This window comes from Hypanus sabinus, chromosome 3, assembly GCF_030144855.1.
Source record: "Hypanus sabinus isolate sHypSab1 chromosome 3, sHypSab1.hap1, whole genome shotgun sequence".
NCBI lineage: Eukaryota > Metazoa > Chordata > Chondrichthyes > Myliobatiformes > Dasyatidae > Hypanus > Hypanus sabinus.
The window spans coordinates 92,723,878-92,750,900 of NC_082708.1; the positions used below are offsets into that span (position 1 = coordinate 92,723,878).

General features: G+C 41.9%; 1 protein-coding gene across 1 annotated transcript in view; it reads left to right on the forward strand.

Moving 5' to 3' along the window:
• si:ch1073-15f19.2 (mucin-3B) overlaps positions 1-27,023 on the forward strand; it is a 141,394-nt gene that overhangs the window by 32,456 nt on the left and 81,915 nt on the right. The window contains exons 2-4 of the mRNA XM_059964783.1: positions 9,760-10,119; positions 11,809-11,868; positions 12,240-12,299. Of these exons, the coding sequence (XP_059820766.1) occupies positions 9,760-10,119; positions 11,809-11,868; positions 12,240-12,299 (480 nt within the window). The remainder of the gene's footprint in view (positions 1-9,759; positions 10,120-11,808; positions 11,869-12,239; positions 12,300-27,023) is intronic.

A 27,023-nucleotide genomic window follows, 5' to 3' on the forward strand; every position in this document is an offset into this window, starting at 1 on the left:
AATGCTTTTCTCTTTGTAGTGAAAGAGGATGAGAGGTAACTTGATAGCAGTGTATAAGATAAGAGGCATAGATTGCATAGACACCCAGTGACTTTTTTCCCCAGGTTGGAAATGGCTGATATGAGGGGACATAATTTTTAGATGATTGAAGAAAGTGGGGGGGGGGGAGGTATATCAGAAGTAAGTTATTTTTTTGCTGAGTGGTGGGTTCATGGAATGCCCTGCCAGGGTGATAGTAGAAGTAATGCATTGGGGGCTTTAAAAAAAATGCTTGTATAGGCACATGGGTGATTAAAAAAAGGGAACGCTAAGTAGGAGAGAAGGGGTAGATTGACCATAGAGTATGTTAAAATGTTTGCATAACATCGTGGGCCAAAGGGCCTGGATTGTGCTGTAGTTCTCTGTAATCCTAAAATAAAATTCAGTAGATTCTCAGACATCCCACCTCTCCTGGAAATTCTGGGAGTCTCCCATGTATTGATAATGGCTCCCTGATGCCTGCAAATTATATACAATATCCCAGAAATCAATTTTTTGTGAGAAAGAGAGAGAGAGAGAGAGAGAGAGAGAACGAGCACGAGCACCATGGCAGAGTGTTCCAAGAAAAAAGAAAATATAAAGCTTACTTCACCCCAGACTACGCTAAAGTGTACCCCTGCCTAATAGGGTTCAAAAATAACGACAATGTTGCTAGCTGCACTGTTTGCAACAGTGACTTTTCTCTAGCCCATGGTGGGTTAAAATGTAAAAGAAATGTCGAGGTGAGTTTAACAGGTCTCATTATTTAAACTAGCTGGCTCGCTGCTAAGGAGCTACTCTATTGCAGACATCCCACCTCTCCCAGGAGTCTCCTGAAAAAAAAAAGCTCCTGGAAGTGAACTTTTGAAGGGTGGGATGTCTGGATTCTGGTTAATTGGGGCACATTGGGGACTTACTTCCACTTGGCATGATTAAGTTATTATTATTTATTTATGTTTTCATATTGCTATATTTCTTCACTGTTCTTGGTTGGTGCAGCTGTAATGAAACCCAATTTCCCCGGGGGATCAATAAAGTATGTCTGTCTGTCTGTCAGTATACTTTGGCCCAATAACTGGCTACCTCAATTAGCTGAATTGTCATGGAAATAGTTAAAGGTATGGAAAAGGTTTAATTGAGTAGAAAATTATGTATTTAAATGAAATATAGAAAAATAGAGCACAAGCTATTAAATACTATAAAACAGTATTAGTTTCCAAAATTTATCAATGAAGGAATTTATCTGTTCTTTGTAAATGAACGAAATCACTTTGTGCATGCAAATCCATTGCTTTCTTTGAAACAGTGTGTGTTAATAGCCAAGGGAGACATTTGACTTGGCAAAATTTAAAAATAGTCCTGTTTCATCAGCATTGTTGATATTGTAGCGATGTGGTACACACAGCGCTGAAATAATGACACGCAGTCGATAAGCCGTTTAGAGACTAGTTTATTCAAACTTCGCGGCGCTGGCATTTAAATCCCTAGTGCACGACCTTTCCGGGCGGAAATGACGTCGGAGCTGCATTACCAAAGTCTCCCCCCCACGCGCTGGCTATTTGTGAGCCGGTTCGCCTGTGCAGAAAGTGGGTCGCCACATAACACCACCCCCCCCCCCCCACAGAACCGGTGATACTCCCCCCCAATATCCACAGTCTGGATCAGCCTCTGCGCCATGATGCCTGAACCTCGACTGGCTGCGCCAAGTCCACATGGGCTGGTTTGAGTCAGTCCACCGTGAAAACCTCCTCTCTCCCCCCAATGTCCAGAATGTACATGGACCCATTGTTGTTGATCACCTTGAATGGCCCCTCGTACAGCCGCTGTAGCGGTGCCTGGTGTCCGCCCCTTCGTACAAACACAAACTTACAGTTCTACAGGTCTTTGGGTCGGGGTCCGTCCGTGCTGTGAAGTTGGGACGGGGGCCAGGTTGCCGAGCCTTTCGCGTAGCCTGTCCAGGACTGCTGCGGGTTCTTCCTCTTGCCCCCTTGGGGCTGGTATGAACTCTACCGGGACTGCCAGCGGTGCGCCGTACACCAACTTGGCTGACGAGGCATGCAGATCCTCTTTGGGCGCTGTACGAATTCCAAGCAGGACCCAGGAAAGCTTGTACACCCAGTTAGGTCCTCTCAGGCGGGCCATGAGAGCTGACTTCAAGTGATGGTGGAAGCGTTCCACTAGTCCGTTCGACTGTGGGTGGTAGGCAGTTGTGTGGTGCAGCTGCATTCCCAACAGGCTGGCCACAGCCGACCACAGGCTGGAGGTGAACTGGGCGCCTCTGTCGGAGGTAATGTGGGCCGGTACCCTGAAGCGTGCTACCCAGGTTGCGATTAGTGCTCGGGCGCAGGAATCGGCAGATGTGTCGGTGAGCAGGATTGCCTCTGGCCACCTCACAAACCGGTCTACCATCGTTAGGAGCTTTTCCGGGGGAACCTTCATGCGCGGGCGTGGAGGGCTGGTCCCTGGGTTGGAAATGTGGTGCTGTACCCCGTGTCTGGGCATGGCTGCCATGAACTGTGGTGCCAGAATCGATGGAAAGTCCACCAGGATTCTGGTGAATTCGTTGTCCGACAGCGTGATGGAGTCCAGGTGTAGGGCCGGCAACTTGGCTTCACCCAGGGAGAACGTCTGTAAAGTCTCGGCATGTACCAGTCTTTTACCTTGCAAGTCGACCAGCAGGCCGTGAGCTCGCAAGAAGTCCGCCCCCAGGAGTGGTTGGGCACCGCGGCCGGTGTGAAGTCCCACGTGAACCGGCTGGCACCGAACTGCAGCTGCACTGTGCGGGTGACGTAGGTCCGTATCTTGCTGCCATTTGCGGCCCTCAGGGTGGGTCCTGGCTTCCTGTTGTGGGTATTGTACCCCTTCGGGGGCAAGACGCTTATCTCCGCTCCGGTGTCGACCAAGAAGCGGCTGTTTGCCCCAAACATACAAGAGGCTGTCCTGGTGGCCAGCCGCCATAGTCATTAGCGGCAGCTGGCCCTGGCCCTTGCAGGGCGGGCTACAATGGCGGGCCTTTGTGCCCCACCGCTGGTGGTAGAAACACCACTGTTCACTGGCCTCCTCACTCCTGCCTCTGTGTTGTGTGCGCCCCCCTGCTGGGCCTGGTCTGGTCTGCTGTTGGGCGCGTGGCCTGGTAATCTGACCGACGGACGCCACGCTCTCCCTCTTGGCTTTCCACAGCACGTCTTCCCGGGCTGCCACCTTCCGGGGGTCGCTGAAATCTGCGTCGGCCAGCAGCAGATGTATGTCCTCGGGCAGTTGCTCTAGGAACGCTTGCTCGAACATGAGGCAGGGCTTGTGTCCATCAGCCAGGGCCAACGTCTCGTTCATCAATGCTGACGGCAGTCTGTCTCCCAAACCGTCCAGGTGAAGCAGGCGGGCACCCCGCTCACGCCGTGAGAGGCCAAAGGTCCCAATGAGCAGCGCTTTGAATGCTTCATATTTCCCTTCTTCCGGGGGCGACTGTATGAAATCTGCAACCTGGGCGGCCGTCTCCTGCTCAAGGGCGCTCACCACGTGATAGTAACACATGGAGTCAGAGGATATCTGCCGAATCTGGAACTGGACTTCTGCTTGGCAAACTACATGCATGGTCGCAGCGTCCAGAAAGTCGGCAGTTTTAGCGAAACTGCATGAACAGATGAAGAGTCGGTCATCTTTGGTCCAAGTCCCGTTTGGACCGTCGGGGTCACCAATGTAGCGATGTGCTACACACAGCGCTGAAATAACGACACGCAGTCGATAAGTCATTTCGAGACTAGTTTATTCAAACTTCACGGTGCTGGCATTTAAATCCCTAGCGCCCGCCCTCTCGGGGTGGAAATAACGTCAGAGGTGCATTACCAAAGTCTCCCCCCACGCGCTGGCTATTTGTGAGCCGTTTTGCCTGTGCAGAAAGTGGGTCGCCACAATATCATTTGCACAGAAATTTTGAAGCAGATTGGAAGTTCTGTTGATCTCTGTGTTTCTACACTTACAGCTATAGCACTATCTTTCTCACCATGTGCTTTCTTGAATTTAATGTGGTGCCAACGTTTCCATCAAGATGACCAACCATCTGTTTTATGTTCCTGCTTTTGGTTTTGCAATATTCCCTGTTGTCCCTCATGTGACATGCATTCTTCTTGTAGTTTTATCTTGCTGGTGTATCATGTATACAGTAGTAGGTTTTAGCACTCTAGTTATCTCTGCAGTTCACGATGAGTGATTTTTCACAGATCAAGTTAAGTCAAGTCAAGTCAACTTTTATTGTCATTTCGACCATAACTGCTGGTACAGTGCATAGTAAAGATGAGACAACGTTTTTCAGGACCATGGTTTACATGACACAGTACAAAAACTAGACTGAACTACGTAATTAAAAAACAACACAGAGAAAGCTATACTAGACTACAGACCTACACTGGACTGCATAAGGTGCACAAAAACAGTACCAGCATTACAATAAATAATAAACAGGACCGTAGGGCAAGGTGTCAGTCCAGGCTTCGGGTATTGAGGAGTCTGATAGCTTGGGGCAAGAAACTGTTATATAGTCTGGTTGTAAGAGCCCAAATGCTTCGGAGCCTTTTCCCAGATGGCAGGAGGGAGAAGAGATTGTATGAGCAGTGCATGGGGTCCTTCATAATGCTGTTTCCTTTGTGGATGCAGCTTGTAGTTTAAATGTCCGTGATGGCAGGAAGAGAGACCCCGATGATCTTCTCAGCTGACCTCACTATCCGCTGCAGGGTCTTGCGATCCGAGATGCTACAATTTCCGAACCAGGCAGTGATGCAGCTGCTCAGGATGCTCTCAATCCAACCCCTGTAGAATGTGATGAGGATGGGGGGTGGGAGATGGACTTTCCTCAGCCTTCGCAAAAAGTAGAGAGTCTGCTGGGCTTCCTTTGTAATGGAGCTGGTGTTGAGGGACCAGGTGAGATTCTCCGTCAGGTGAACACCAAGAAATTTGGTGCTCTTTAAAATCTCTACCAAGGAACCGTTGATGTTCAACGGGGAGTGGTCACTCCGTGCCCTGCTGAAGTCAACAACCATCTCTCTTGTTTTGTTCACATGAAGAGACAGGTTGTTGACTCTGCACCAGTTCGTTAGCTGCTGCACCTCCGCTCTGTAAGCGGACTCGTCGTTGTTGCTGATGAGACCCACCACAGTGGTGTCATCGGCTAACTTGATATGGTTCGAGCTGTGAGTTGCAGCACAGTCGTGGCTCAGCAGAGTGAACAGTGGTGGACTGAGCACTCAGCCTTGGGGAGCCCCCGTGCTCAGTGTGATGGTGTTGGAGATGCTGCTCCCGATCCGGACTGACTGAGGTCTCCCAGTCAGGAAGTCTAGGATCCAGTTGCAGAGGGAGGTGTTCAGGCCCAGTAGGCTCAGCTTCCCAATCAGTTTCTGAGGGATGATTGTGTTGAATGCTTAACTAAAGTCTATGAACAGCATCCGAACGTATGTGTCTTTTTTGTCCAGGTGGAGGGTGGTGGCAATGGCGTCATCTGTTGAGTGGTTGGGACGGTACGCAAACTGCAGGGGGGTCCAGTGAGGGGGGCAGCAGGGTCTTGATATGCCTCATGACAAGCCTCTCGAAACACTTCATGATGATCGAAGTGAGTGCAACGGGACGGTAGTCATTTACGCAGAACACTGAAGACTTCTTCGACACGGGGATGATGGTGACGGCCTTGAAGCACGTTGGAATGGTGGCGCTGCTCAGGGAGATGTTGAAGATGTCAGTGCTAGCTGGTCTGTACATCCTCTGAGCACTCTACCGGGGATGTTGTCTGGTCCAGCAGCCTTCCGTGGGTTGACCCTTCACAGGGTTCTTCTCACATTGGCCACGGTGAGACACAGCACCTGGTCATTCTCAGGAGGGGTGGACTTCCTCGCCGCCACGTCATTTTCCACCTCAAATCTGGCGTAGAAGTTATTTCTGCATATTTGGGAGGGAGGCATCACCTGCACAGTCAGGTGATGTTGTCCTGTAATTGGTGATGTCCTGGATGCCCTTCCACATGTGCCGTGTGTCACCGCTGTCTTGGAAGTAACTGTGGATTCGCTGGGCGTGTGCACGCTTTGCCCCTCTGATGGCTCGGGACAGTTTGGCCCTTGCTGTTGTTAAAGCTGTCTTGTCGCCTGCTCTGAAGGTGGAGTCACGGGACCTCAGCAGTGCACACACCTCTGCGGTCATCCATGACTTCTGGTTGGCACGTATAGTGATGGTCTTGGACAGAGTAACATCATCAATGCACTTGCTGATGTAGCTGGTCACTGATGCTGTGTACTCCTCTAAGTTGGTAGAATCGCCATCATGTGCCAGTCAGTGTTCTCAAAGCAGTCTTGAAGAGCAGAGATGGCTCCTGCTGGCCAGGTTTTCACCTGCTTCTGAACTGGTCTGGAGCGCCTGACGAGCGGTCTGAATGCTGGGATTAGCATAACAGAGATGTGGTCTGAGTATCCGAGGTGGGGGCAGGGCTCTGCCCGGTACGCGTCGGGAATGTTTGTGAAAACCAGGTCCAATGCGTTCTCCCAACTCGTTACAAAGTCCACATACTGATGGAATTTGGGGAGCACTGACTAAAGGTTCGCGTGGTTAAAATCACCCGCGACAATGAACAGACCATCAGGATGTGCGTTCTGCAGTTCACTAATAGCCCCGTACAGTTCACAGAGTGCCTCCTTAGCATTAGCGCTGGGGGGAATGTAAACACCGAATATAAGGACAGAGGTGAATTCCCGTGGTAAATAAAATGGTCTGCATCAAACTGCCACAAACTCCACTAAGGATGAGCAGTGTCTGGAAACCAGCACAGAGTTCTTACTCCATTCCGTGTCGATGTAAACACAGACACCGCCACCGCAAGCCTTACCGGAGACAGCTGCATCTCTGTCCGAATGAAACAAAGCTAGTCTGTCTAGCTGGATGGCAGCGTCCGAAATCCCATCAGTGAGCCATGTCTCTGTGAAGACATACGCGGAGCAAACTCTGTACTTCCGCGGAGTATTACGTTGGAGTCGGATGTAGTCCATTTTATTGTCCAGGGAGATGGCTTTTAATTTGGTCAAGTGGGGTAATTGCTTTCGCTAGTGTCAAATCTTCTCATGACACCTTAGCAAGAGTGACTTTTTTTAAAATCCAAAAGAGAAAACAATTATCAGACCACGGATTTTTGAATTGGCATCCATCTATCCAAGCCGATAACATAACACAAGCACATTCAGCTGATGCTGTTTACAAACTAGTATCCAACAGCTGCACAAGTGCACATGACTGATTCCAGTTAGAAACTCTTCAGCAACAGTCTCCTGTCCCAACTTAAGTGGCATGGTAACCCAAAAAAACATGGGAATTTCTCAGTTAATTTTTCTTCTTTAAGAATTGTCCCAAATAAGCACTGCCTTAATTAACTGATGGCCAAATTAACCGGAATCTACTGTAAACCACTTTATCCTTGCACCTTTGGGAATGCTAATATTTTCTCAAATGGTGGAAACTATGGTTGTGGAAACTATTTGGGACCATGTATATATTGAATAGCCTATACTTCATACTTGATTTTCTTGTAATGGCCATTAAAGTGAAGCTGAGAGAGGCTTTTTTCACAACAATGGTCGTCCCATTTAAATGAAGCAAGTAGCTGAGGTCTGTTACTGGATAAGTTGGGGTGGGTGGATAAGTTGGGGTGGGTAGGATGTGAAGGAGGTATTTTTAGTCAAGTAGGGGAGATATGAGAGGAGAACCTGGAGTGGCAGCATAATCATTCCTTGAAGTCAATCAAATAAAGTTACATTTGTCTTTACTCTATAATCTCTACTTCTGCTCTGGCTACTAATTGAATCCCCAAAGCTGTTAGAAGGTGACAAAATATTTTTGAGATCCAACCTAAGAGCTATCTGTTTGAGAGATCATTGTATGCACGAGATAGTCACATCAAACTGTCCAGAAAAATAAGTGTAGGCAAACCAAAACATATACTCAAGCAACACACACAAAAAGCTGGTGGAACACAACAGGCCAGGCAGCATCTTTAGGAGAAGCACTGTCGACGTTTCAGGCCGAGATCCTTCATCAGGACTAACTGAAAGGAAAGACACTAAGAGATTTGAAAGTAAGAGGAGGAGTGGGAAATGCAAAATGATAGGAGAAGACCAGAGGGGGTGGGATGAAGCTAAGAGCTGGAGAAGGGAAAGGATCATGGGATGGGAGGCCTAGGGAGAAAGAAAGGTGGGAGAGCACCAGAGGGAGTTGGAGAACAGGCAGAGCAATGGGAAGAGAGAGAGAAAAAAACAACTAAATATGTCAGGGATGGGGTAAGAATGGGAGGAGGGGCATTAATGGAAGTTAGAGAAGTCAATGTTCATGCCATCAGGTTGGAGGCTACCCAGCCAGTATATAAGGTGTTGTTCCTCCATCCTGAGTGTGGCTTCATCTTGACAGTAGAGGAGGCCATGGATAGACATATAAGAATGGGAATGGGATGTGGAATTAAAATGTGTGACCACTGGGAGATCCTGCTTTCTCTAGCAGACAGAGCGTAGGTGTTCAGTGAAATGGCCTCCCAGTCTACGTCTGGTCTCACCAATATATAAAAGGCCACACTGGGAGCACCAGACGCAGTATATCACACTGGCCAACTCACAGGTGAAGTGTCGCCTTACCTGAAGGGACTGTCAGGGGCCCTGAATGGTGGTGAGGGAGGAAGTGTAAGGGCAGGTGTAGCACTTGTTCCGCTTACAAGGATAAATGTCAGGAGGGAGATCAGTGGGGATAGATGGGGGGGACGAATAGACAAGAGAGTCGCGTAGGGAGCGATCCCTGCTGAAAGCAGAGAGGAGGGGAGGGAAAGATGTGCTTGGTAGTGGGATCCCGTTGGAGGTGGCGGAAGTTACGGAGAATTATATGTTGGACCTGAACGCTGGTGGGGTGGTAGGTGAGGACAAGGGGAACCCTGTTCCGAGTGGGGTGGTGGGTGTATGGGATGAGGACAGATGTGCGGGAAATGGGAGAGATACACTTGAGAGCAGAGTTGATGGCAGAAGAAGGGAAGCCCCTTTGTTTAAAAAAGAAAGACATCTCAGTCCTTCCAGGTGAGGCAACATTTCACCTGACTTCTCTAACTTCCGTTAATGCCCCTCCTCCCCTTCTTACCCCATCCCTGACATAATTACTTGTTTTTTTCTCTCTCTCTACCCATCACTCTGCCTGTTCTCCATCTCCCTCTGGTGCTCCCCTCCCCACTTTCTTTCTCCCTAAGCCTCCCGTCCCATGATCCTTTCCCTTCTCCAGCTCTGTATCCCTTTTGCCAATCACCTTTCCAGCTCTTAGCTTCATCCCACCCCCTCCGGTCTTCTCCTATCATTTCGCATTTCCCCCTCCCCCTCCTACTTTCAAAGCTCTTAGTATCTTTCCTTTCAGTTAATCCTGACAAAGGGTCTCAGCCCAAAATGTCGACAGTGCTTCTCCCTATAGATGCTGCCTGGCCGGCTGTGTTCCACCAGCATTTTGTGTGTGTTGCTTGAATTTACAGCATCTTCAGATTTCATTGTGTTTGCTCAAAAAATATACTTCTGTTTTTATTTATTAGCATAGGCATCAGTGAATACATTTCTGTCTTTTACTTCATAATTGCAAACTGACTTCATTAACTAACTTTGCATCTCCCTTTATCTCAAACATTTAAAAAAAGGTATACTCTATATATTTAATTATACTTTCTATATATCATATCATGGGATTACTTTTGTTTTGCAGCTATGCAAGGACTCAAAATTGATTATGCTCCAAAGGTGACTGCATTAGTTGGCGAGAACGTCACTTTAAAATGCATACTGTCAGAGGCAGAAACGCCTAAAGTTCTACAGATCCAATGGAGTAGTGAGACCATTGATCATCCACTCAATGACTCATTGATCATAATTGCCAATAAGGAGTATGGCATTCATCAGATCTGGGATTCAGTTAAATTTGAGTCCCAATCACCAACTGAAGGAATGGCAAGTATTTGTATCACAAATGTACAAGAGTCTGCCTCTGGGACGTACACATGTTCAGTAGTCACCTTTCCAGAAGGAAGTTTCAAGGCATCAATCATTCTCACCGTTATCAAAAAAGGTAAGCTACAAATTGCAGCTTCCTGTTATAGATTTATTCTTCAAGCAAATAATTGTTAAGTACAATAGTATGCATATAAATGAGTTTCAAGAGTAGAGATGTTTTGAACATAGTTTGATCATAGTTTCTGATTGCGAGTTGAAAAACTGAAGCTGATTCTGCTGATTACAGATTAGAATTCTACAACGGCAACAGCTGATCTCATATATTGACGGTTATGTAAGAACGGTTACTCGCATTTCTGGGCATGTTAGTGCTCACTAGTCAACAACAATATGTTTATTAGCACATTTTTCCCCCAAGTAAAGCTCTCTTAAATGGCGTAAACTGTAGCACTATGCCAAAGCAGTGAGATTTTCAGTTACTATAAGACAGTAGCAGAATTAGCCATTCACCCTATCAAGTCTGCTCTGTCATTCCATCATGGCTGATTCAATTTAAAGTGGTACATATGTCTAAATATAAATTAGCTCACTTTTATTCTCATATAAGTCCGATCTGTGATAGATGCCATTCTGAGGTAGCTTCTTTGACTCATATGTTTTGGTCTTGCCCTCTTTTGGAAAAATATTGGAAAGATATTTTTGATACTGTTTCTACAGTTTGTGTATTGATTTACAACCTCATCCTATTACTGCAATCTTTATTCTACCAATGATGGACTTATCCACCTCAGCTTGTCGGATGATTGTATTTGCCACTTTAATGGCTAGAAGATCCATTTTATTGAATTGGAAAGAGATTAAGCCTCCGACTATATCTCAATGGTTTTCCCAAACCATATCCTGTTTAAACTTAGAAAAAATTAAAATTGGTACTTTTGATCCCTTGTTTAAATTTGAAGAAACTTGGAGGCCATTTTATTCAATATTTTCATAAAATGTAATTTGACCCTTTCTGATTCCTTTGTATTAACCTTAAATATAGGGAGAGGAGCGGAGTTGACGACATTAATGATTGTATCCGATGTAAAAAAAATCAGCCCAGCTTTGTTCAGTTCAGTTTTGTTTTGTTTAGTTTAGTTTACTTTGTTTTTGATTTTTCAATTTGGGGTTTTTTATTTCTTTATATCATGTTTATATTAAGAGTTTGGGGATCAAATATATTGGTGTTACCTATAGCTTATATCAACAGGTGTTAACTACCAATAATATAATCCCACTGTTTTTGTACTATTATGACTGCTATGTATACATGTTTAAAACTTAATAAAAAAAAGATTGTCACTGGGGAACTAAAAGTAAGAATTTTTATCCAGATGGTGAGTGGAATGCACTGCCATAGTAGGTGGTTGAGATGCACGCTTCTACATCATTGAAAAGATCCCTGAGTGATCACTTGAATGGCAAAGACAGAAGACTATAGGCCAAGTGATGGTAAATGACATTAGGTTGGCTGAAATTTTGACTTGACTTTGAACACCTACAATCCCAGGGAATATCCCATATCATGATTGGCATTGCTAATCTAACAGCATTCAAATTAATGTATTACACATTTGTAAACTTTAATGTCCTTAACATGCCATTCATGCCATGAAAACCATCCAAAAGTTTACAGACTTTTGAACTAAATTTAGAATTTTAGATTTATGTGAACTAAGAATGCTGTGCGGTCAAAATAAAGACTATGATACTACTTTAAGGAAATCTGGCTTTAAATTTCATTCTGCTGTTTTGTTTTTGTTAGATTTATCCACAGCATCAGTAAAACTGAGCACGTTCGCTTCTCAACACACAAGTTGGCAAGGTAGGAATACATATTTTGTAAATACAAACATAAATACAGTATGTAAAACAAAAGCTGTAAGAAATCTTACTAATATTTAGTTGCCTGTTTGACTCGTATTGCCATCTTCAGGTTATTGAAATCCTTCTAGATACCTTGTCACCTTAAAATGATCACTCTTTCTCCTACCCATTCTGAGCCAGCTTGGTTTAGTGTAAAGGAAGAATGAACTTTAATATGAAATAAAAACTTTGCAATTGGTATATGAACTAAAAAATAGAACTAAGGTTGCAAGCTTAAAGTAAGATACAATGGTAATGACTCATTTTACTTGGATACTTTTAACAAGAATTGATTTAATTCAATAATTTTGATTATTTTGTTTTGGTTAGATTTATCCATGGCATCAATAAAACTGAGTATGTTCACCTCTCAACACACAACGTGGCAAGGTAGGAATACATATTTTGTTAACTTTAAATTTTTGCCCTTTGGAAGTAAAATATTTCAGTTATGTGTTGATCGAGACAATTGATAACATTTGTGACAGTTTTAAGAACATTGCTACACTGGGATTGCTACACTGCGCTTTCTTCTTCCACTTCCATTACTAAGCAGGAGAATTTAATTTTACAGTGAAAAGTAATGAAACTGTGCCATAGAAATTAATTCATGTAGTGCAATATGCTATTATCATTCAATGAAAATAGCTCACTTCAATAATCTCACCTTTATGTTTTGGGCATGCTAAGTAGAATATTTGAAAGATGACTTACTTAATACAAAACAGAAGGAGATTGTTTATTGCATCCATGCCAGCTCATTGCTGATTAATAGCATTTGTAATTCTACTACTTACTCTCACACATTTCCACACATGCCCTTTGATTCCTTTGTCATTTTACCTACTCTGAATAATAATGTACAATAACCTATTATGCAATTATTACTACTTTGGGTGTGGGAGACAACCCAAGCATCTTGTGAAAACCAGGGTGACGGTTTTTCTGGTGATGTCATCATCGAGAATGGCAACTTAATCACTAGCTCCTCCGAAAAACACGTATTAAGCCCCATAAACCCATCAAATATAGTATTTTTCAAAAAATATTTGAACTGAAAAGAGGGGCAAGAATGGAAGTAAGAAAGCGACATTGCCGAGCTTGCAGTCAAGAGGAGTGCAACGAGCGGCTCTCCTACCCGGCCACGTGCTAGCGAGGTGGATGCTGGGCCTCGTTCAGGCGAAGCGGCAAATATGATGGAAATTCTGAAAGAGATAAGGGAGTTCCAGAAAGAAATAAAGCAGCAGCTACATGATATTAAGTCAGAGCTCACCAACGTCAATCAAAAAATAGCGGTGGCAGAGACTCGAATTGAGAAGGTGGAAGGTCACATTCAAAATGTTGAACGAATACTGAGTAAGATGATAAAAATATTAAATCACCAAGAAGGTAAACTGCTTGACCTGGAGGGAAGATCACAGTGGAAAAATATCAGAATCTACAACATTCCTGAAGGAGCAGAGGGCTTATTGGTGAGGGAGTTTGTCAGAAAGTTACTGCGGGATGCGCTGGAGCTTCCCTCAACTATGGAGCGGGAAATCGAAAGAGCCCACCGTGCGCTAGTCCAGAAGTCTACCCAAGATAAGCCACGCTCAATAATAATTAAGTTCCTTCGGTACAGTACCAAGACAGAGATTCTACGAAGGGCCTGGGGTAAGAAGAGAGCGTTTTTAAATGATAAGTTAATATATTTTGACCAAGATTACCCCCCCCCCGCTGTCCTGCAGAAACGTAAAGAATACTCTGAAGTAGAGCAAGTACTGAAGCAAAAAAAGATTAGATTTCGAACTCCGTACCCACAAGTGTTTTATGATGATAGGACGTGGTTGTGCCAGACAGTGGAAGAGGCAACTACAGACATGAAGGCTAGATGGTTGCCCGTCAGCATGGGAAAGCCTGGCAGAGGAATTATCCCACTCTTCTTGGGAAAATAGTGCGAGAATCGAGAAGGCAGGAGACAGGAGGAGGCCAAGAAAAATATATCAGGAAGAGACCGGGAGCTTCCCAAAGACAGCCCTCACCCCCTTCAGAAGAGCCATAAGGTTTGGCTAACTTTAAAAATGTTGAGAAGCTAAACGGAAGCAAAAGTAGATGGTGATATACCTATCTTGAGAAATACTTATTATAATGTGGACTTTATATTACTTAGTTGTTATTCTTTATTCGCTCACTTACTCCTTTTACCCCACCAAAATGAGAATATATATATGTGCACATATGTGTGTGTATGTATAGGAAGAGTACACAGGGAAACCTTTTCTCTGTAATGGATTTGTTCACTGACTTTTATGAAAACTGCAATGGGGGCCCTCAACTCACAAGTAGCAGGGGTTAACCCCACAGCTAGATATTTCCTCTAGCTCAACGCAGGGTCATCTACTAGAGACCTCAGCCTTGGAATCACACGTTCGTTGCCATTTTTGTTATTATTTGCGTTTCTTGGTTCTTATTTGTTCAGGGAGTAGATTGATTAAGTTTTATTCTAATTTCAATGATACATTGACAGATAAATACAGATGGCTAAGGACAAGGTAAAATTCATTTCTTTTAATGTCAACGGGCTATTAAATCCAATCAAACATAATAAAATTTTATCCAAAATGAAAAAAGAACAAGCCCATATAGTATATTTACAGGAAACTCAGTTATGTGATAATGAGCATAAAAAACTAATGAGAATGGGGTTCACTAATTTGTTTTTCTCCTCATATAAATCAGGACATAGGAGAGGAGTTGCTATTCTTATCTCAAGTAAGCTAAATTTTGAAAAAGTATTCAAAATGGGAGATAAAGAGGGCAGATATATTCTGGTAAGGGGGAATATAGATGGAAAGACTCTATTGAATATATATGCACCCCTGGGAAGTGATATTGGTTTCTTTCAGAAAATTACTGATATTATGGTAACGGAAACAGAAGGTTTCCTGTTATGTGGGGGAGACTTAATTTTACAATTACAACCAAACTTAGACTCTTCCAATAGAAAAACCTATGAAACAAAATCTTTACGTAAGAAAGTTAATACACTTTTTGAGGATATTGGTTTAATTGACAAATGGAGGGACCTTTTCCCCAACAGAAGTGATTACACTTATTATTCTGCTCCCCATTCTGTATATATAAGAATAAACTAATTCATAACATTTGGAAAAGAAAAAGACAAAATAAACACCTGTGGAACTGGGACAACAGATGTAAGTGACCATGCACCTATATATTTATCTGTTGATTTTGACCTACAACCAAAGAATACTATTTGGAATCTAAATTCAACTCGACTCAATGATCCATTCTTTAAGGAACAAATTAAAAAAGAAATTGGTCTCTACTTACAATTCAATGATAATGGAGAGGTTTCACCTCCCATTTTATGGGATACTCTGAAGGTGGTCTTAAGAGGGAAAATTATAGCGATATCTTCATATAAGAAAAAGATAAGGAATAAAACATTAGAGAAATTACAAAATAGACTGAAGGAACTAGAGAAAAAACACAAATTGAATTTGGCACAGGATATACTAGGGGAAATTAAAAGAGTTAGGAATGAAATTAATAGTTTGGCAATGCAAGAAATCAGGAAAAATTTAATGTTTCTGAAACAGACATTATGAAAGTGGATCAAAATCTATGAAAATACTGGCGTGGAAACTGAGAAAAAAGATAGCAGAAAATACCATTCATAGAATTAGGGACCCAAGAACAAAAATGATAAAAAAAATAAGCTAAATGAAATTCAAGAAGCTTTTGAAGTGTTTTACAGAACTCTATATTCCAAAGTTCCAGGTGGAAGCATAACCAAATTGAAACCTTCTTGTATTCCCACTTTAAGTGAAGAACAAAATAGAACGATGACTGCTGACATAACTGAAGTTGAATTAAAAGCTGCAATTAGTAGGCTTAAATTAAGCAAGTCACCAGGATCAGAAGGGTATATGGCAGGGTGGTACAAAGAACTTAAACATGAGTTAATTCCTGTTTTACTTCTCACACTGAACTGGGCTCTAAAAAAGGCATAAATGCCACCCAGTTGGAAGGAAGCGATAATCTCAGCTATACCGAAAGAAGGCAAGGATAAAATAGAATGCGGGTCATTTAGACCAATATCCATTCTTAATGTAGATTATAGGTTATAGGTTACCTCCATCATGACCAAATGATTAGAGGAGTTTCTACCCATACTGATACGTAATGATCAGACAGGTTTTGTACGACAACGCCAGACCCAAGACAATGTACGAAGGACACTTCACATTATGGATCATATTCAAAAAAATAAAATCGAAGCAATAGTGATAAGTGTGGACACTGAAAAGTCATTTGATTTGGTTAATTGGAATTTTCTTTACAGAGTTTTAAATAGATTTGGTTTCCACAATTATTAAAACTACACAGACACTATATGACAACCCTACTGCTAGGATTAAAATCAATGGATATTTATCAAATAGTCTTACTGTAGAAAGGGGCATGATATATGGTTGTGCATGGTCACCACTACTCTTCGCATTATATCTGGAACCATTAGCTCAATACATCAGTCAAAATGAAGATATCAGTGGAATTACTATTAAAGGGACAGAGCATAAATTGACTTGTTACGCTGATGACATTTTGATCTATCTAGGGCAACCAACATACTCTTTACCTATATTGATGCAATCCTTTGAACAATATGGTCAATTATCAGGATACAAGATCAACATAGATAAAACCCAATTACTTTCATATTACTATAGCCCATCAAGAGAAACTGAAAGTCGATACCCCTGGGCATAGCACACAGAGTCTTTCAAATATTTGGGCATCATTATGCCAAAAGATTTGGCAAAATTATCAGAATGTAATTATCAGCCTTTAGATTAAAAAATTAAGGAAGATGTGGCAAGATGCAACCTGATTCCTTTTTTCAGTCTCAGTTCAAGGATGGAGTCTATTAAAATGAATATATAGCCCAGACTGTTATATCTCTTTCAAACCCTACCAATAGAGATTAATCAAAATCAATTCAATGAATGGAACAAGATGTTATCAAGGTATATTTGGCAGTGTAAAAGGCCTAGAGTTCGTCTCAAAACTGTGCAATTAGCAAAGGAAAAGGGGGGATGGGGCCTACCTTAGAGATTATTATTTTGCAGCATATTTGACAGCTGTGATATATTGGTGCAACCCATCATATGACGCTCAATGGTAAAACATTGAGGAGCGGGTACTTCCCATCCCCATACAAGCAATTTTGGCTGATAACAACCTGCAAAGGTACATAAATACTATTGCTAACCCATGGGTGAAATTGACTCTTAAAATATGGAAAACTACTATAAAAAGAATATAATCTAGGAGATATTGCAATTCTTAAATGGTGTGCATATGACTTGGATTTTACACCAAATAAATTGGATGCTGGATTTAAGGACTGGACAGCTAAAGGAATAACAGTTCTTTGCAACATAATGGAAGAAAGAACACTTCAGTTTTGAAATGCTTAAAGAGAAACACTTATTAGAAAAACAAGATTTTTATCGGTATTTACAGATGCCACAATATGTTAACAAGACGTTTAAAAATGTAACCAAGGCAAATACATGCTTGATAGAGCTCTTTAGAAAAGCATATAATTCAGATAATGGTAGTAGAATCACTTCAAGCATGTATAAGGGGTTATCAAATCTTAAAACACATTCGACTTCATACATTAAAACAAAATGGGAGAAGGAAGGAGGGATAATTATATCTGAGGAAGAATGGACAACAATATGGAGGTATCAATGGAAGTGTACCAGTTCATAGAACTGGAGGGAGTTTGGATGGAAAAACGTGATAAGATATTTTATTACACCCTCTCAGAAATCCCATTATCATAGTAACCTCCCTGTTTGCTGGAGAAATTGTGGAGATCAAAATGCAAATCATTATCATATTTTTTGTGACTGCCCTGTTATCAAAAACTATAGGAGGGGGATACACAATGCCCTACAAAACATCTTTAAATGTGAAATACCCTTAGAGAGTAAGATCGTATATTTTGGATATATACCTCAAGAATGGTTGAAAAGAGATAAATATTTAATGAATATACTGTTGGTGGCTGGTAAAAAGACTCTTACTAGGAAATGGTTATCATAGGAGAGCCCAACTTTAAATACATGGATGGAAATTACAATGGACATTTACAAAATGGTGAAGATAACAGCATCTGTTAACCATAAGCTGGAACAATTTGATTCATACTGGGAAAAATGGTTATATCTCATAGGCCTGATTTTATTCTCACAAATCAATGAATATGTTGTAAAAAAAAAAGATCACTCCCTACTTGTACATATTTATTTCCTTTTGCTTGTTTTTTCTTCCCACTCTTTTCTATAAGTGTATACCTCAGATAAATACTTTGTGGAGATTTGTGATATACATGATTATATGATATATATGTACAGTGTGTGAAATACATCTTATGTATTTTTTTGTTTGATGACGAACTTCAAAAAAAAATTACAAAGTTAAAAAAAGAAAACCAGGGTGATAACAAGAGATGGTGCAAACTCCATAGTGGCAGCACAAATATGAATTAAGCTTGTCAATAGAGTTGAAGTATCAGCTCTACCATCTGTGTAACTGTGCCATCCTCTTATTCTGTTCCCCGAGCTGCTTTGAACAAGATCTGCAATCTGCAGCTGAGTCTCAATTCAATGCATTCTTCTGGATGATCACCAACTTCATCATGAGGAAAGTCCTCATCAAAGGTGAAATTGAGGCAAAGGAAGAGAGGATGAAAACTACATTGTGCCTTTTTCTCCTTTGGTTGCACACACAAGACTAATTTCATGATGATGCCAGTAATATGAAACCAAGCGTTAATGGGATTGAGATGAGTGGCAGTATAAAGGTGCCACTTACTCCTGTGAGAATAGATATAAACATAGTTCCATTTCTATTGGTTTGAGCCTTAATGAGACACAGCTTGGGCTTTAGCATTCCCAGTAATATCAAACACCATTTTTAAACTTCCTCTTCAGCTATTCACCAGGAATAATATGTAATTGTACAACATGCTGTTAATTGTAACTGGTAGAGATTACAGCATGTGAATTTTGGGTAGAGAATTTCAAAATGCTTAACGTGTGCAAGTGAAGTGAGGTCTTTGAATAATATTATGAGACCTGATTGCTAGAAAAAGTTGGCAGAGTTGAGAATTTGAGTGTAACATTCATCATGCAGTTATTAGGATAGGGAAGGGATTTTTTTTGCATGCATGCATTGAAGCTAAATCATTCTGTCGGACAAATTTAATGCCATTGTTCTGAATGTACCTTGTATGTCCACCTGATTTTTGCAGGATAAGTATTTAATGATATGTCTCCAACAAGACAAAGTAGAAGGTGTTAGTGGAAGGATGTTTTTTTCAATTGTAAGTTTGTTTTGTTGCTGTGAGGCCTACAAAAGAGGAGCAGCAGAGACTATTTACAAAGTGTATATCAGATGAGGAGCTCTGTGTTGTTGCTGTGAACCCAGCTACAGATAAAATGGAGGTAAAACCAAGTGGTGTGGTCACTTTGAGCATGGCTGCCTTAAGATGGAAGTGCTGCTGTTGTTATCAAAATGTGAGCTTTGGTGAAAATAGCAAATGAGCAACATAAGAATATTTATTGCCCTTGAGTTTTTAAAAGGGGCCAAAGATAGTCGGGATGCTTCCCCTGTGAGATATGGGAGATCAGGGCCCTGGCGGTTGCCCCTGTTCACTTTGACTGCAGGAAGACTCCAAGATGGAAGGTGTGCAGAAAAGGTCCACACAGTTGTTGTCAGTATTGGACAGCCTGTGCTATACAAGAGATAGGATAGGCTAGGGCTTTTCTCCTAAGAGTATAGGAAGCCAAAGGGTGACCTGAGAGAGGTATATATAGTCATTAGGGGCATTGACAAGTTGAATGGTTTCAATTATTTTCCTCAGGGTGGGGATTCAAAAATTGAAGGGAATAAATTTAAGATGAGTGGGGAAATTTTAAAGGGGTTCAAGGGACACCTTCTTCACAAAGATGATGGTGAGTATTTGGAGTAGGCTCTCAGAGGAAGTGAAAGATGAGGGGCGAATTATAGGGTTTATAAAACTGTTTGGACAGGTATGTGGATTGGAAATCTTTAGAAGGTTATGGGCCAAATGCAGGAAAATGGGACCAGCTCAGATAGGTGTCCCATTTGTCATGGAAGATTTGAGATGATGGGTCCATAACACTATGAGTCTAAATGCCATACACTAGAGGGCATAGTTTAAGGTGAACAGTGGAAATTTTAAACAAGGTTTGTGGCAAGCTTTACAAAGAGTAGTAAATGCCTGAAACACACTGGCTGATGTGGAAACAGATAGAATAGCGGTAGTTAAGAGGAACAGGCAGGAATTGGAGAGATATAGACCATGTGCAGTTAGATTTGCATTTTAAATGAGCATGAATGACACAGAAAACACAGACTGAATGATCTTTTTGTGCTGGACTGTCCTGTATTGTATTCTGTGCATGTACTGCAGGATCATAGCTCGGAATCTCATTGTGATTTGTATTAGTTTTGTGGGAGAAGCCAGAGAGTAGTAGTAGTGGAGGGTTACCTCTGTGACTGGAGGCCTGTCCCTAGTGGTGTGCTGCTGTGTCCATTGTTTGTCATCTCTATTAATGATCTGTACAACAATGTGGTTAACTGGAGCAGCAAATTTCTCTATGACACCAAGATTGTGTGTGTAGTAGACAGCAAGAAAGGTTATCATGGCTTACAGAGGAATCAGCATCAGATGGAAAAATGGGCTGAAAAATGGCAGATGATATTTAATGTGGAGAAGTGTGAAGTTTTGCACTTCAGTAGGACTGACCAGAGTAGGTCTTACACAGTGAATGGTTGGGCACTATGGTAGAAGAAAGGGAGCTTAGTATACAGGTTCATTGTAAGTGGTGTTTCAAGTAGATAGGGTCATAAAGAAAGCTCTTGGCACATTCATCTTCATAAATCAATGTTTTGAGTACAGGAGATTCTATAAGATTTTGGTGAGGCCTAATTTGGAGCATTGTGTGCAGTTTTATCACCCACCTACAGGAAAAATGTATACAAGATTGAAAGAGCACAGAGAAAATTTAGAAGGATTTTGCTGTGACTGTAGGACCAGAGTTACCTGGAATGATTGAATAGTTCAGGAATATTTTCTTTAGAGCATAGTAGAATATTAAAAGGAGATTTGACGGAGGTATACAAAATTATGAATGGTATAGATGGGGTAAATGCAAGCAGGCTTTTTCCACTGAGGTTGGTAGGGACTACAACCAGAAATCATGGGTTAAGGGTGAAAGATGACAAGTTTAAGGGAAACATGAGAGGAAACTTCTTCACTCAGAGGGTTGTGAGATTGTGGAATGAGCTGTCAGCACAAGTGGTCCATGCAAACTTGATTTCAATGTTTAAGACAAGTTGGTACACAGATAGTAGAAATATGGCCGGCTATGGTCCCGGTGCCGGTCAATGGGAGTCACAATGGTTTTGGCTTGGACTAGATGGGCCATTTCTGTGCTGTATTTCTCTGTGAGTCCATGACAATAAAAGTAAGCAAATTTCATTTGGAATGAATGTGAGTCCTCAGACATGAAGTCTAAAGGAGCCAGAGCAGGCACAGCCTCAGCATCAGTGCTGAGGAGTGGAGTAATGTCAAAGAGTAGCAAGCAGAACCGGCTCGACCCTTGCATCTAGTCCCGAAACCTACATAACCCATCTGGCCTGGTGCTTAAATCATCCAAACCTCAGATGGTTCCTCGTTCTAAGACCCGGACCCTTTTGCATCAATACACTCTGGGCCTGCTTCCTGCCACCATGTTTCATCCTGTCCTTGACCTTTTCAAATCAGCTTGGCACCTTATTCTTAGTTTGGGTGGACAGCCCATGAATCTGCCTCACTGTGCTCAGACTTGCTGCACTCTGCTCACCCTGACTGCCTCAATTATGCCTTGACCTCATCTTGACCTCCTCAAACATTCCTCGACCTTGCACCAATTTTGCCTCACACCCTGACACTTTTCTCCTGGATTTAGCCTCATCTTCACTCACCTCTTGATTGTTTGCAGTGATCATTTACCATAATTTTTACAGAAAAACTTTTAATGATGAAGAATTGAGTTGTATTTCTTGTCTTGTGAACCGTCAGCTGCCCTTCAGTAGCACCATCTTAAACTGGAAGCATGATGAGGATGCAGGCTTGTGAAGCTGATCATGTATGTATCAGGAAATGGTGACTTCACTGAAGTCTGGCACATACAAAATCCCAAATGCCCTTGACTCTTTTCTCCTGACATCAACAATATTAACCAGTGATCATGCAAAGTTTCCTAAGCTCTTATTCAACAGGACGCAGGAACTGCTCAGAAAATTATGCCCACACTTACTTGTGCTCTGCTATGGCTGAGAAGTGTCTTCCTCCAGACAAGTAATATCTCCTCTTTTAAGATGCTCAGCTATCACTTCTATTATTGCCTGTGTTGCCAGTATCTTCTGCAATTTTGTCTCTCAAATGTGTGCTCCAAGAAATTTATTTGATGTTGCTGAGTGAACTAAATGAGTATTAACTTGCACTTCAATGCCATATTTAAGGTTGTTAATGACACCCAAATCAAAGGTGGTGATGAGTCAGCATATAGGAGGGAGATTGAAAATCTGCTTGCATGGTGCCATAATGACACTGACCTGTCACTCAACATCAACAAGACCAAATACCTGATTATAGACTACAGGAAGCATTACTCAAAGTTCAAAGTAAATTTATTATCAAAATAGATATATGCAGTCCTGAGATACAATATACAGTACACCCCTGAGATTTGTAACTATGAAACACAATAGCATCATTGAAAGACAACAACCAATGTGCAAGTGACAACTATGATGCAAATATACGAGAGAAATAATAATAATAATAAATATTGAGAACATGGGATGAAATTAGATAAAATATCAACTCCTTTCCGTAGATGCTGCCTGGCCTGCTGAGTTCCTCTAGCATTTTGTCTGTATTGCCATAAGTTGTGACAACAGGTTAGTGATGGAGTGAGTGAAGATAAGTGAAGTTACTGCCTCTAATTCAAGGAACTGATGATTGAGGGGTAATAACTGTCCCTGAACCGTTGGTGTAGATCCTGAGGTTCCTGTACCTTCTTCCTGAAGGTAGCAGTGAGGAGCGAACATGATCTGGGTGGTGGGGTCCTTGATGATGGATGTTGCTTTCCTGCAACAGCACACTGTGTAGATACGCTCAGTGCTGGGGAGGGCTTTACCCAAGATAGATTGGGCCAAATGCACTACCTGTTGTAGGATTTTCTGATCAAGGATCATACTAGGCCTTGATTCAACCAGTCAATATACTCTCCACCATAACCTATCGAAGTTTGTCAAAGGTTTGGGTGTCATGCTGAATCTTTACAAACTTCTAAGGAATTAAAGGCGCTGCTGTGCTTTCTTCAAAATTGCATTTAGTGCTTGGCCCATAGCAGATACTCTGAAATTATAAGGAAGTTTAAAGTTGCTGATCCTCTTTTAAAGTTTAAAGTCCCTGAGGAGTACTGGCTGATAAGCTTACTGGTTTCCTCCTCCTGAAGTCAAAGACCAGCTCCTTGGTCTTGTTGGCATTGAGTAAGAGTTTGGTTAAAGACACCATTCAGCCAGATTTTCAATCTCCCTCCTATATGCTGATATGCCACCACCTTTGATTTGGCCAGTGACAGGGGTGTCGTCAGCAAACTGAAATATGGTATTGGAGCTGTGCTGAGTTTCATGGTCATAAGTATAAAGCGAGTCGAGCAGGGGGCTAAGCACACAGCCTGGTGGTGCACTTGCACTGATGGAGATTGTACAGGAGATGCTGTTGCCAATCCAAACTGATAGGGATCTACAAATGAAGAAATATAGGATCCATATGTACAAGGAGGTACTGAGGCCAAGGTCATGGAGCTTACTGAATAGTTTTGAGGGGATGATGGTAATGAACGCTGAGCTGTAGTTGATAAAGATCATCCTGATGTATGCATCTTTGCTGTCCGAATGTTCTAGGGTTCAGTAAAGAGCCAATGAGATAGCATCTGCTGTGGACCTATTGTATTGGTAAGCAAACTGGAGCAGGTTTATGTTGCTTCTCAGGCAGGGGTTGATATGTTTCATCATCAACCTCTCGAAGCTCTTCAACATTATGGATGTATGTGCAAATGGACAATAGTCATTAAGGCAGGTTACCACATTCTTCTTAGACACTGGTATAATTGAAGCCTGCTTGATGCAGGTGGGTACCTTAGACTGTCAAAGTAAGTGATTAAAGATATCACTGAACATTCCAGGCAGTTGATCAGCACAGATGTTCAGTACTCGGCCAGGTACCACATCTGGACTGAATGTTTTCTGTGGGTTCATCCTCCTGAAGGATGTGATTTCAGTCTCTAAGGATGATGTGAGCTAAGTCACTGGGGGCTGTGGAAGTTCGGGAAAGTACCTCCAAGTTTTGACTGTCAAAGCAAGCACAGAAGGCATTAAGCTCATCTGGGAATGAAGCCTTGTTATCACCTACATTGCTTAGTTTCACGTTGTAAGAGGTGATAGCATTCAAGCCCTGCTACAACTGTCGAATCCCTCAGTAATTCAGGTTTGGTCTTGAATTGCCACTTTGCATGTGAGATGGCCTTTTGGAGAACCTACTTGTTCCTCTTGTATCTTACCTGATCTGGCCCTTAGCAGGTTAGAGATCTCATGGTTCATCCAGGGCTTCTAGTTGGGGAAGACTTGGAATAATTTTGTGGGGACCCACTTGTCTACAACTGCTTTTATAAAGTCCATGGCAGCTGTAATTCTTTAGGTGATCAGAGGTGGAGAATGACAGAAATTTTAAATACTACTAAGTTTAGGAACAGTTAATATCCTACAACCATCAGGCTCCTGAACCTTTATTCACCTCAATGCTGAACAATTCCGCAATTTATATATTGACTTTCAAGGACTTTATAACTCATGTTCTTGGTACTATTTACTTACTTTTTATTATTTGCATGATTAGTCTTTTTTGCATAGTAGTTGTCTGTCAATCTTTATTTATACATAGTTTTTCATAAATTATATTGTATCTCTTTATTTTCCTGTAAATGTCTGCAAGAAATTATATTAAGAGAGGGTGCAGAGGAGATATACCAGGATGTTGCTTGGTTTGGAGATCAAGTCATATGAAGCAAGGTTAGCAGAGCTGGGACATTTCTCTTTGGAGCGTAGAAGAATGAGAGGGGACTTGATAGAGGTCTGCAAGATTATGAGAGGCATAGATAGGGTGGATAGTCAGTACCTGGTTCCCAGGGCACCAATAGCAAACACCAGGGGGCATATGTACACAATTAAGGGAGGGAAGCTTAGGGGAGACATCAGGGGTAAGTTTTTTTTACACAGAGGGTTGTGAGTGCCTGGAATGACTTACCAGGGATGGTGGTGGAGGCTAAAACATTAGGGGTATTTAAGAGCTTCTTGGACAGGTACATGGATGAAAGAAAAATGGAGGGTTATGGGGTAGTGTGGGTTTAGTACTTTTTTTTAAGGATTATATGGGTCAGCACAACATGGAGGGCTAAAGGGCCTGTACTGTGCTGCAGTGTTCTATGGCTCTATGGTTAAATTAATCTCAAGTTGGTACATGGTGACATGTGTACTTTGATGATAAATTTACTTTGAACAATTAATGTTTTACACCCCAACATGCTACTCTGCATCACTCCCAGCCTCAATTCTGGAAATAGTTTGATTAATGGTGCAAGATGTTAGAAAACCAATGTCCTGTTGACTGATCTTTCACAGAATCACACAAAGATTATTGAAAAGGATAGAATGGCAATGTTACTTAGCAGCTCCAATAATCTCCAGAGTGCCAGAGAAGATAGTGGAACGGGGGTAAAAATAAATGATGTTAGTAGTTCATGCAAAGTCATAAATAGTAAGGTTGTGTGTGGTGGTAATAATCTTCTGAGGTGTGTATATTTCAATGCAAGGAGTATTGTGGGAAAGGCAGATGAGCTGAGGGCCTGGATTGACACATGGAATTATGACTTCATAGCCCTTACTGAAACTTGACTACAGGAGGGGCAGGACTGGCAGCTCAATGTTCCAGGGTTCCAATGTTTTAGGTGTGATAGAGGCAGAGGGATGAAGGATGGGAGGGTAGCTTTGTTAGTCAGGGAAAATATTACAGCAGTGCTTCAGCAGGAAAGATTAGAGGGCTTGTCCACGGAGGCCATATGGGTGGAGCTGAGAAACAGGAAACAGGAAAGGTATGACCACATTAATAGGGTTGTATTATAGACCACCCAATAGTCAGTGAGAATTGGAGGAGCAAATCTGCAGAGAGATAACAGACAACTGCAGGAGACAGGAAGTTGTGATTGTAGGGGATTTTAATTTTCCACACATTGATTAGGACTCCCATACTGTTAAAGGTCTAGATGGGTTAGAGTTTGTGAAATGTGTTCAGGAAAGTTTTCTAAATCAGTATATAGATGTACCAACTAGGGAGGATGCAATATTAGATCTCCTATTAGGAAATGAGTTAGGGCAGGTGACGGAAGTGTGTGTAGGGGAACACTGTGGTTCCAGCGATCATAACGTCATTAGTTTCAACTTGATCATGGATAAAGATAGATCTGGTCCTCAGGTTGAAGTTCTAAACTGGAAAAAGGCCAAATTTGAAGAAATGATAAAGAATCTAAAAAGCATAGATTGGGACAGGTTGTTCTCTGGCAAGGATGTGATTGGTAAGTGGGAGGCCTTCAAAGGAGAAATTTTGAGAGTGCAGAGTTTGTATGTTCCTGTCAGGGTTAAAGGCAAAACAAATAAGAATAAGGAACCTTGGTTCTTGAGGGATACTGGAACTCTGATAAAGAAGAAGAGAGAGATGTATAACATGTATAGGCAACAGGAAGGAAATAAGATGCTTAAGGAGTATAAAAAGAGTAAGAAAATACTTAAGAAATCAGGAGAGCTAAAAGAAGATATGAGGTTGCTTTGGCAGTCAGGGTGAAGGATAATCCTAAGAGCTTCTACAGGTATGTTAAGAGCAAAAGGATAGTAAGGGATAAA